Genomic DNA, 11369 nt, shown 5'->3' with positions numbered 1-11369 from the left:
TTATTATCTTTGATGTTTTGACCTTTCTGTGCAGAATAATATATGATACAATATTACTGTGGCTGTTTAAAAGTAACCCAGGTTTGCATTTGTTCAGCTCAAAGTGACTCTTATACCTCAAATGAACTTGTTGGTGATTGTGGTTTGTAATGTCACAACTAGTCTAATGAGCTGGTCCATTAGTCAAAGAGTAGGATTTAAAGATTCTGGGGAATGGTGGACCTGTAGTGTAGATATATCATGGAATATAAATAATTTATTTTTAAAGTAATAATTTAAACATTGTTTAAATAGCTGACATTTCTGAACTTTTATTGAGATTGCACAGTGTTATTCTAAAGTATTTCACAATATCACAAGCATTTCTCACATTTATTGTGTCACATGTGTCACATCCCTTAATAGACCTAAGGTAGGTCAGACTTCTGAATAAGAGGGTGAACAAAAATACTTGAAGATACACAGGCCTAACTATGGACAGCAGAAAGTGACTTGTTGTCATGTGTGTTGTCGTCAGAGTGATGACGGATTTTGACGCGCGGCCGCTCTGGATGCTGATTTGATCCACCGCTGATCTGGGCGTGGTCAGTGATGAAACAAGGAAGTCACGTTCAGAAATAAAGTTTCAATACAAACCTGGGAAAAACAAACGTCATAGACGAAATAAATTCTATTTAAAAAGCTAATTTACCATAAAGGCACTAACTTTGTGCTTTAGTTGTTCCACTAGTCCCCAAATCATGACAAACCTGGATTCTTTGATCCAGACTTTAATACCAGGCCCTTTTAATGGAAATAACTCATATCCCAACATTGACTTTAAAATAGGCTTTTTATTATTTCAGCCTAGCTGTATGGGTGTGGGATTAATGAGGTTCTCCACTTAAAACTTGAAGCACATTAAAAATACGGGACTTTGCTTCTAGGTGTTGACACTAGTCTTTGCTGTGTTGTTTTTTTTACTTCTTTTATTTTAATGTATTTTTTTCTCCTTTATCTCTACTTGGTTACAGGACCGGACATCAAATACCACAAGTAAAGCAGACGATTCTGTGTTTGTGTAAAACATGCCTCGAAACAATTACATTATACAGATTATACACTTTATTAAGTGATGTAGACGGGTGGATGGAAGCTTTATATTGGAGGGGGGGTAGGGCGAGCCGTGCAGATAACAGAAGTGGCTCATTGGCTGACTGCTGCCCATATTTTATCAGAAAGTAGAAGCGATAGAGGCCGAAACAACAGCGACATCACACCCCGGGAGCTGCCGAGAGGACGGTAGCATGATAGTCGTGGAGGGCAGTCGGCAGGAAGAGGGCCCGCGTCTGCGTTTTGCTGCGCCTAACCAAATCCACTGAGCGCCTGGAAACCAGCGGCCGACATGGGGAAGGAGGTAAACGGTGTGTCGCGGAGCCGCTTTGAGGTGAGCTGAGCATGAATGGTGCCTGACAGTGAGTGACACACATCCGCGCAGCTCCCGTGGCCGCTAGCGCACGGGCGACGCGGCGACCGACGCGGTGTTTACTGCAACATTTCGCTCGTGGATGAAGCTGTTGATGCGGCTTCCGCAGTCAATGTTTGGGATTAGGTCAAACGCTGGCGTTCCGTTCCGACCCCGAATAACCGAGGCCTCGCTCCGTGTGTCGGCACAGACAGCGGCGTGCGCTCGGTCGTGCTCTTTGTTATTAACCGTTGGCTTTTATAGATGCTCGGACGCTGCCATCGTCTCCCTTTGCGCCGTCAAAACAAAGACAAAGCACGGCCAGCGTCACGGAGCACGCCGAGGACAGCGCCGACACACTCCCGTCTGGGGGAAAAAAATGCGTCTACTTCGCCAGAACGTGGTAGTTGTGTAGTGGCTGTCGTGTGCGCGAGCGTGCTTTTTGTGCCATATGTTGGGTCAACTGAGGAGCCGCAGCGTTGCTCATCCATGGCCGCTGCGGTTGTGGGGGCCTCGGGTCGACGCGGCTCCGTGTTCCCCCGTGTTAGCGCACAAGCAAGCGGCTAATGCCACGCAACACACGCTAAAACTACACAATAGCACAAGGAACGGCCACCTGTACACATACACACACACACACACACACACACGGTCTACGGTGTTGTGTAGCGTTTAATGTTACCACCAACTTTGTGTGTCGCAGCCGTGCGAGCGTGGCTTTGTATATGAGCGACAACAGCCACCAAAGACGGCCCGACCGATGACATCGGCCTCGGTTGTGTTTAATCCCCAGCCAGTGTGGGATTTATGTGTGGTTTTATTTATTTTTAACGGTGCAACAGCTGACGACTCAGAAGATTCAGGCCGTTACCTTCTGGCCCAACAGCTGCGGTAGAGCCGGTGTGTCAAGTTAATAGCGCTTGGCGTCACACAGCAACGGAAGTGGCGATGTAGTGCCTTCAAAGTAAAAATACTTAGTAAGTAGTAAGTAAAACCAAAACATATAAAATGTATTCACAGATCTCAAAGCATCCCCACAGCACGATTTCTTCTATAATGGTAAAGTATAGGTTCAGTGTATAAGGGGGGAGCTTAGTATTGGCATTTGAAAAGATAATTGTAATACGCCATAGTCACCAAGTGTTTTACTCTGAAATGTGTTTTCAGGATTTGTCCTGTACTCTGTAGTTTACTGTTCTGCTGTGTAGAGACCTATTGTACCCCAGATCTCAACAGAAGACCATAACGCTGTAAAAAGTAGACAACTAAGCACAGCAAAATAAATTGCGATAAAATGTTCCAAGTAACAGCATGTACAGAGTAGCTGTATTACCTCACATCATGTCAAATTAGTTATATTTTTGTAAGGATTTCTGGTTCTATAAACCCATAGATGTAGTCAATGATTAATTAAATAAGTGTTAAAACAAAAATTATTCAGGTGACTCCTCCTTTTGAAGACAAAATACAAATATATGTGCTATATCATAAAGATCTGTAGCTTGAGGCTACAGCTCATCCACCCTTTTTAACTCGGGGCCACAGTCACTGTAGTGAACCAGTGGAGAAAACATAATGCTCACATTCATGCAGCATCAGGTTCATTTTCTGTGGATTACTAAAGGGGACCGTTGACCAACCAACCGCATCTGCTTCTTTGGAAATGGCCCTGGATTATCTGGCCAGAGTAACGCTGTGGAAAACAAGCTGTCTGAGTCAATTTTCCCCAATATTCAAACAGAAAATGTCTGTCGCTGGTTGTTACCTCAAAAGTTTTTTACGTCTGTGCTGACAGGCGGCCCCTGTGTGTGTGTGTGTGTGTGTGTGTGTGTGTGTGTGTGTGTGTGTGTGTGTGTGTGTGTGTGTGTGTCAGGGAGACACAGAGGGGCTTTGAACGGGCTTTCTAGATTTTTATAGATCCAGTCATTAATTTTAACGGGCAGAGCCGTTAGTTTGTTTTTGACGCTGATGAATAGGTTTGCGTAATTCTCTTAAAATCAAAAGCTGCTGTGAATGTGGTTTTAGGATTGACACCCATAATTAAAGTAGTGCACAGTGTTCACATGTTCTATTGGGCTCCACCAATTGTGTAACTGTTTTAACATAAATAGCTATAATGCATTTTTCCTATTCTGGATGCTTCATATTCGCACCTGTACGGACTATGATGTTCATTGTCTCTTGTTTGTTGTGTTATTTACAGTCTTCTACTCAAGCCCCCACCCTTTTAATTACTGTGTCCCTGGTTTAGATTTATTTTTCCAGATTCACGGAGTGAAATGCAATGAGCCAGATGTGGCCTTCGTGTGACAGTAGATCCTCCCACGTCATTGTCTCAGCCTCTTGAATTGCCCTCAAATTATGGTGAATCTGTCGTTCTCATTGTGGGAGTGTGGACTTCTAAGTAGCCGCATCCTAATAAATGTATCGTCTCTTTGAGTTGTGAGGCCTTTTTATGTGGATATTAGGCCACTATTTGTGTTCACACTGTGCAATTATGTGTAGTAGCTGGAACTATTATTTTAAGTAACACAAAACGCGTGTTGCAACTTTCAGTCTTGCTGTTTTCCAACACTTGACATTGAATCTATCTCATCTGATGTCGTTACTGTCATTTATCTTTGCTGACGTGCCGAGTCCGTCCTTGAGTGATGTGATTTGATGGAGGTCGGGGCATCCATGTTGCAGCAGACTAACATGATCCTCTGTGCTGTTCCAGATGTTCACGAACAGCGATGAGGCTGTCATCAATAAGAAGCTGCCGAAGGAGCTGTTGCTACGGTGCGTGGCGTTTCGTAACCCTTTACTCTCTGCAGGGAATTTTTGTGAGCACAAATGACACCTTACACACCCCACCCCTGTTTCTGCCGTTTCTCCTGATCAGCACAATTACCACTCCCTGTTTAACCTACACATCCTCATTGTTTGATTACTTGCCCATCAGCAAATATTGTAATTAAACCTACACTAAAATGCAAATTTCCTCTAGATTTCTTCCTTCTTTGCTCCTCCAATAATAAACAGTAATTACAACAGTAATTAAAAACAGCTGATTGATTCTATAAAACATTCAAATTAATTTAAAAAAAAAAAAAAAAAAAAACACTAGATCCTGAGTAGAGAGAAAGAAACTTCCATTAGACGTGAGCCAAGCGGCCTGTGCTGCGGCTGCAGCTTGACCAGGTGCAGTGCCCTGATTTGTGAGGCTGCGCTGGGACTCACCGCTTCCTCTGTTCAGTGATAGTGCAGCTTTAGAGATGCTGTAGGGAGCTTCCAGGTCTGTTTTGTTCATGTCACTAGTAAGCACAGACCCGGTCACATACTTGAGCGGACTGACTGGCGCCCCTGGCAGGGCTGAGCTGGGGGCAGAGTCTAGTGTAAAGAGGAAGCTTCTGGCGGCAGGGATCAGGGTCTCTAAACCGTCCCTGTCTGTCTTCCAGAATCTTCTCCTTTCTGGATGTGGTGACACTCTGTCGCTGTGCCCAGGTCTCACGGGTGAGTCTGTGTTTATGAGGCGTGTGTGTGTGTGTGTGTGTGTGTGCGTGTGTGCGCGCGCGCGCGTGCTTGAGATGGAAGCCCTGACCCTGAAGGTGTGTTTCCTCCCCGCTCTCAGTCCTGGAACGTCCTGGCCCTGGATGGTAGCAACTGGCAGCGGATCGACCTGTTTGACTTTCAGAGGGACATCGAAGTGAGTGCCTCTGATCTGACTTGGCTTTATTAGACCTGTGCAGACATAAAGGTGCGAGTTTTAAGTTTTAAATTGATGTTTTGCAGGGCCGCGTGGTGGAGAACATCTCAAAACGATGCGGGGGGTTCCTTAGGAAGCTGAGCCTGCGGGGGTGTCTGGGTGTGGGGGACAGTGCCCTGAGGTGAACTACCGCAGCCTGACAAACGTCATGGAGAAAGAAGCACCTTCGCGTCACCGGCTTCACAAATGTGTTCTGTGTTCTTCTAGGACCTTTGCTCAAAACTGCAGGAACATTGAGCTCCTTAGTTTGAATGGCTGCACCAAGATCACTGACAGGTCTGAGCGTAGTTTACACAACGAGGCTGCAAATGTGTCATTTCTCCTGTTTTTGAAACTGTCTTTTTCTTCTTCTGTAGCACATGTAATAGTTTAAGTAAGTTCTGTCCAAAGCTGAAGCACCTGGATCTCGCCTCCTGTACCTCAATCACCAACCTGTCACTCAAAGCACTGAGGTGAGCGGGTCATAAAACAACTCACATTTAGAGTTGTAAACTGTTGGACGGATTATCATAATATCTTATGGCCGTTCTTCCTTCTCCCATTAGTGAGGGTTGTCCTTTGCTGGAGCAGTTAAACATCTCCTGGTGTGATCAGGTGACCAAGGACGGCATCCAGGCCCTGGTGCGCTCCTGTCCTGGACTCAAAGGCCTCTTCCTTAAAGGCTGCACACAGGTGTGTTAAAACCATGCATTGCACTTTTAGGTTCAGGTTGTTTATCATAGTGTCAAACTGCTGAGTTCCTCATATCTCTGGTACAAACAGAAAACCGTGTAGTCTGCCTCGAAATTAAACGCATCACATTATGTGCAATAGGATGTGTAGAAATACCAGGCATTGTTTACAGCAAATGTAGTTTGCTGTGATATACAGTAGCAGCTTCCTGTTAAAGTCATTGTCCCATGACCATGTTTTTCTAGAAGATATTATTAAATAAATTTATATATTAAATGGTGACATTCCACGTTTTCTGCAGCTGGAGGATGAAGCTCTGAAGCATATCGGAGCTCACTGTCCAGAGCTGGTCACGCTCAACCTGCAGACGTGCTCCGTAAGTAGAGTCCACGCGGCCCGAGGATGAATAACGAGGCCCCCCCCCCCCCCAAACACGCTGAAACGCCTCTTCCTTCTGTGAGCAGCAGATCACGGACGAGGGCCTCATCACGATCTGCCGCGGCTGTCACCGTCTGCAGTCGCTGTGCGTGTCGGGCTGTGCCAACATCACAGATGCCATTTTACACGCGCTGGGACAGAACTGCCCCCGTCTCAGGTGGATGCCCCGGTCAATGCGACGCGTCAGATCCGATGATGGTGGAAGTGGAACTTTAATTCTGTAACTTTCTGTGTTCTCTCAGAATATTAGAAGTGGCCCGCTGCTCCCAGCTAACAGATGTGGGCTTCACTACACTAGCGAGGGTGAGCATCTGTACTTTTCCGCCCGGGATTAACATATTTTTAAAGTGGCTAATATACACAGTCCATTTAGCAGCATCTGTCTTTCTCTGCTCTAGAATTGCCATGAGCTTGAGAAAATGGATCTAGAAGAATGTGTTCAGGTAAATGAGCGATAGGAGATAAATGGCGTCCGGTGCCTCTGACTGTTCTCACACTTGTTGGTTGTGGCCTCAGATCACAGACGGAACGCTCATCCAGCTCTCCATCCACTGCCCTCGTCTGCAAGTCCTGGTGAGTGTGGGCCCGCGCCGCCGCCGCCGCGTTTCCCCGCCGCGACGACTAACGGCTCGTTTTCCCCGCAGAGTCTGTCGCACTGCGAGCTCATCACGGACGACGGCATCCGGCACCTCGGCAGCGGACCCTGCGCCCACGACCGCCTGGAGGTGATCGAGCTGGACAACTGCCCCCTGATCACGGACGCCTCGCTGGAGCACTTGAAGAGCTGCCACAGCCTGGACCGCATCGAGCTGTACGACTGCCAGCAGATCACCCGCGCCGGCATAAAGAGACTAAGGGTGAGTGGGAGTGGGCGAGGAGCGATGAGTAAGCGCCGCTTCGTGCGCAAAATGCAGCGTTAAGGTTGACTTCGTGAAGGGCCCATATGCCAGGTTGGTGGAAAGTGTCACAAACGTGTGTATTAGTTGATGCTGTAATGACTGGTACATTTGCAGGCCCCTCGATAAGAGTATTTACACCTTCAACGCAATCCTCAGTTGTTAAGTTGAATTCAGGGAAGGCCCTCTGTCATAGTGGAGCGTGATTCTACCACTGATCCTACTGCAGCTACTGATGCAACAGCAAACACCGCTGCGCTGTGGGTGTTGGTCACGGGTGACAATGCTGCTGAGCTGGAAAAAGGAGTTGGAGTGGATAGTAGATAAACTGTGTCAACATCCTGAAGCTGCTGGTGGAATAATCCTACCGCTTCTTACTCCGAGGTCAGAGATTCACATTTTGCTTTAAGCGCAGATTCATGTTGAGTCACCACTCGGCCCACAAGAAGTGACGAATCAGACCTGGAGTGTACGTTCTCGCCTCTGTGTCCTCCTCATCACAGATCGTGTTTATCGTAACATAAATCATCCAACTGCTTTATTAACTGTTGGATGGTGATTGCGGCAGACGTGCACGGAGCTCTAACACATTTCTCCCTGTTTCCTGCCACAGACTCATCTGCCCAACATCAAAGTGCACGCGTACTTCGCTCCCGTCACTCCACCCGCCTCCGTTGGGGGCAGCCGCCAGAGGTTCTGCCGCTGCTGTGTCCTGCTATGATGCAACGACCCTCCACAACCCGGCCCCCCCCCCCGCCCAGTGTCCCTCGCAGCCGGACCCCTGACCTGCTGCCCTCCCCATGGCCCCCTGTTAGACTACATGCTGGTGTGTCCTAAATGTTGGAGCTGCAGAGGAGGAGATTGCTACAGGGTCTTGGGTAACTTCCCCCAAAAACATTCCTGCGTCTCCCTGCTGCTCACAGGCACACACATCATGCCTTTACACACACGCACACACACACACACACACAAATTAATATTTAAAGAATGTCAGAACATTCCTGGGCTGTGTTCAATGGACAAAGCAGTATTACAGAGCTATGTGAAGATCCTCACTGTTGTCGGCACTGTTTAGGGAGTTAACTCTTGAAGTACAGTACAATGAAGTACAAAAGAATCTGATCCAAAAGTATTTCCTGTGTTTGCAAGCAGCCACACACTTATTTAGCACTTTGAGACAAACGACAGTGATGTTCTTTAAAAAAAACAAACAAAAGAAAAAGAAAGAATTAAACAGGCTGGAGTTGAATGTTCCTCAACACACATCACATTTTAAGTGCAGACAGGAACTGCACTGGACCTTTAATCAGCAATTGATTTGAAAGACTAAAAAAAAAAAGCAGAGCCAGCGATTCAGCCAGTTACCTGCACGCACCCTCCGTTCTGTACGTAGCGCAGCCGGAAGCCTGTTTCATGTTTTTATTAACAAACGCAACTATTTGCACATACAACAACGCAACGTCGAGACACTTTAAAAAGAAAAGCATTTCAGATTTACAGACTGGTGAATACAAATCACTCACATCATTTGGAGTCTCCAATACACACGGACACGTCCCCCCCCCCCCCCCCCCCCCCCCCCCCCCCCCCCCCCGCCCTGTGTTACAATCAGAAGCATCAATATACTGACAAAAGACAAAGTTTATTATTTTTCTAAAAATGAACAACCGAGACTCAGACATGGGGACTTGATGCCAAATGTTGCATGTAACACTCTAGTTTTTTTAAATCTATCTGTACATATACGACGACTGTGGGAATCCCATAGTCGAAACCAGCTAAACGAAAGAAAAGTATCGGAGACGGGCGGACGCGTCCAGCGCCGATGACTTCCTATGAACTATGGCGACGCTCGTACGTGGTCGTCTGAGCGCAGACACGTATGAGGACACGTGCTCGGCCCGGGCTTGGACAGAACCGGCGCCAGCCCGTGAACGCTCATGTCAACAACACACAACCTGCAAAGTCTGCAAGTCCTCTGGTGGAACAATAACAACAAAACAAATCACTACACAAATCCATGCTGTTGGACAAGGACACTGGAAAAAGAAAAAAAGCCAACTGAAAACAATCAGTGCGTCTATTTTCAGTTCATGTTTTCATTCTGAGATGGTTCTGGAGGACGAGCGACCCAGCGGAGGGACGACGTGGCACCGCGGCGGCTCGGTCGGATGGAGCCGCTCAGCGGGAGGTCCAGCTCGCAGATGCCACAGGTTCTGATGGAATGTTTTGGGCTTTTTATGCTTTTGTCCCCCACAGAGGAATTGAATGGACCCTCACGCCCCTCATGAAGTATTAGAGCCTTTTTCCTTCCGGGTTCTCTGCACCGAGACTCGCACCTGCTTCGTCTTTCTTTTGTTCCTGTCCCGTTTTTCTAAACGTATCATTTGCTGCTTTTCCTCCTGATTTTGCTCTGACTTTTCCACCTCTCTCGTTCTTTGCTTTCTGTTTGGTGTGGTTTGGATTGTGCCTGTTTAAATGTTTGAAGTAATGAGTTCAGTGTCCTAAAGTACGAGCCCTCTTCCAGTCCTCAGTTTAAATTTGGTGGAGTTTGTGTTTATATTAAGAGTTTATTGTTACTAAATGTCCAGAGTGTAGCTTTTGTCCACGGAAGCATTGGCACCAGTGCAATTGTAAAGAGATTAATAGAAGGGATGTGAGGAGTTAATGATGATGTCACATGCGAACGATGACGGTTCCGCTTATTGAATGTTTTCATCCTTGGGCTGACTGTGCCACTTCACAACAAACACTCTTCCCTTCCTTTAAGTTTGGTTTCCTCACCTCGTTTCCTTTCCTAGTTCATCCTGCCCAAAATGTCAAACGAACCCAAACACAAATACTCAGACATTTACCCACTCCTGTCCTGGCATCGATGACAGGGAGAGTGCTGGTGAAGATTCTGTTCCGTGTGTGATTTGATGGCTACATTAAGCAGCATAATACAAGCAGAGATGAAGCCAGTGTAATCCATTCTGATCGTTTTTGTTGGAGTGTGGCTTTATGGGGGATTAGAGAACAGCCAGGAGTAAAAATGGCAGCGATAACTATAGTTCTAAGTAACCGTGTGCCAGATTAAAGACAGTTTGGCCCAGAGTTTAGGCCCTGAGCCCCACCTGCTTGTCAGCAGCCATGGTACAAAACACACTAAAGGTCCTGCAACGCAAAATTAGACTGAACAAAACAAACACAGAGCTCCTTCCCTTCTAGCATCGGGCTCTTCTATGTCCTTCCGTCTTCTCACCTCGTCCACTTCTTCGCTCTGGATCACTTTGTTTTAACCGCGTTTGGTCCCAGACACTGGAGTAAGGTTGAGGGTTAGGGCCGAGGGCAGGAGAAGAACCTACAGTGTCCGTTTGTGGTAGATCGAAACCTGAGAAATTTCAAACAATTTTGGCAATGACTGTAGTTCATATATTTACTGTAAATCATTTCCTTTTTTCTTGATTTTTTTACAATTAACCAATATAAATGAATATGTATGTATGAATAAATATATACCTATATTATTAACAGTTGTCTACCATGCTCTCTTAATGAAGCGTATATTTCACCACTAGATGGCAGCAGCGAGTCTATTCCAATGATTCAGCCCTAAAGATTCTAACAGGAGTCATGATCAGAGACTATACAGAGTCTTAAGTATTAGATGAAAACTTTATTGTTTACATGGACATGTTCTTAGATAAATGATCAGACATTGTTGAACAAATCATCGCCATCTTTATATTTCATAAAGCAATTCCAATTTCTTTGTTTTCTCGTTGACCTGCACTGGACACACAGCCGATCAGCTTCTGAAGCGAGTGCTATTGTTTAATGTTGTAGTTTATACATGAGGTCCCTTTTCATTAGCAGAGAGCTGGTGGTGTAGCGGGTTCTACACATCTGGAGCTTTGAATCGCTGTAATTCCTCTCCTGCTGACTCGTGCACCATGGCATTAAACCCACTTTGTAGTAACGTCGCTGCTGATTGATGTATTGGCGTGTAATCCTGCACATTTAGTCACTTTGCTTCAGTCCAAACAGCAAAAAAAAACAAAAAAAAAAAAAAACACTTAGAGCTTTTTAAGCGTTTCAGCACTGTCTGTGTGAAAATAGGCCCATTGTGCACAGCGGAGTCTCCATCTCCGCTCACGCGCACGTGTGAGATGAAAGCGCAGATGCACAT

General features: G+C 46.2%; 1 protein-coding gene across 1 annotated transcript; it reads left to right on the top strand.

Annotated features, from left to right (window-relative positions):
- The first annotated feature begins 657 nt into the window (after positions 1-657).
- fbxl20 (F-box and leucine-rich repeat protein 20) lies at positions 658-10711 on the top strand. Its single transcript, XM_029158855.3, has 15 exons — positions 658-1426; positions 4164-4225; positions 4885-4939; positions 5058-5132; positions 5219-5313; positions 5400-5468; positions 5549-5644; positions 5738-5864; positions 6166-6240; positions 6329-6459; positions 6545-6605; positions 6701-6745; positions 6819-6875; positions 6947-7159; positions 7812-10711. The coding sequence occupies exons 1-15, from the start codon at positions 1385-1387 to the stop codon at positions 7917-7919; spliced, it is 1311 nt and encodes a 436-aa protein (XP_029014688.1). The 5' UTR covers positions 658-1384; the 3' UTR covers positions 7920-10711.
- The last annotated feature ends 658 nt before the right edge of the window (positions 10712-11369 follow it).

Source organism: Betta splendens, chromosome 8 (genome assembly GCF_900634795.4).
Source record: "Betta splendens chromosome 8, fBetSpl5.4, whole genome shotgun sequence".
In the NCBI taxonomy this organism is placed as follows: domain Eukaryota; kingdom Metazoa; phylum Chordata; class Actinopteri; order Anabantiformes; family Osphronemidae; genus Betta; species Betta splendens.
Note: the sequence above shows the minus strand (reverse complement) of the source record. Positions and strands in the feature narration are given on the sequence as shown.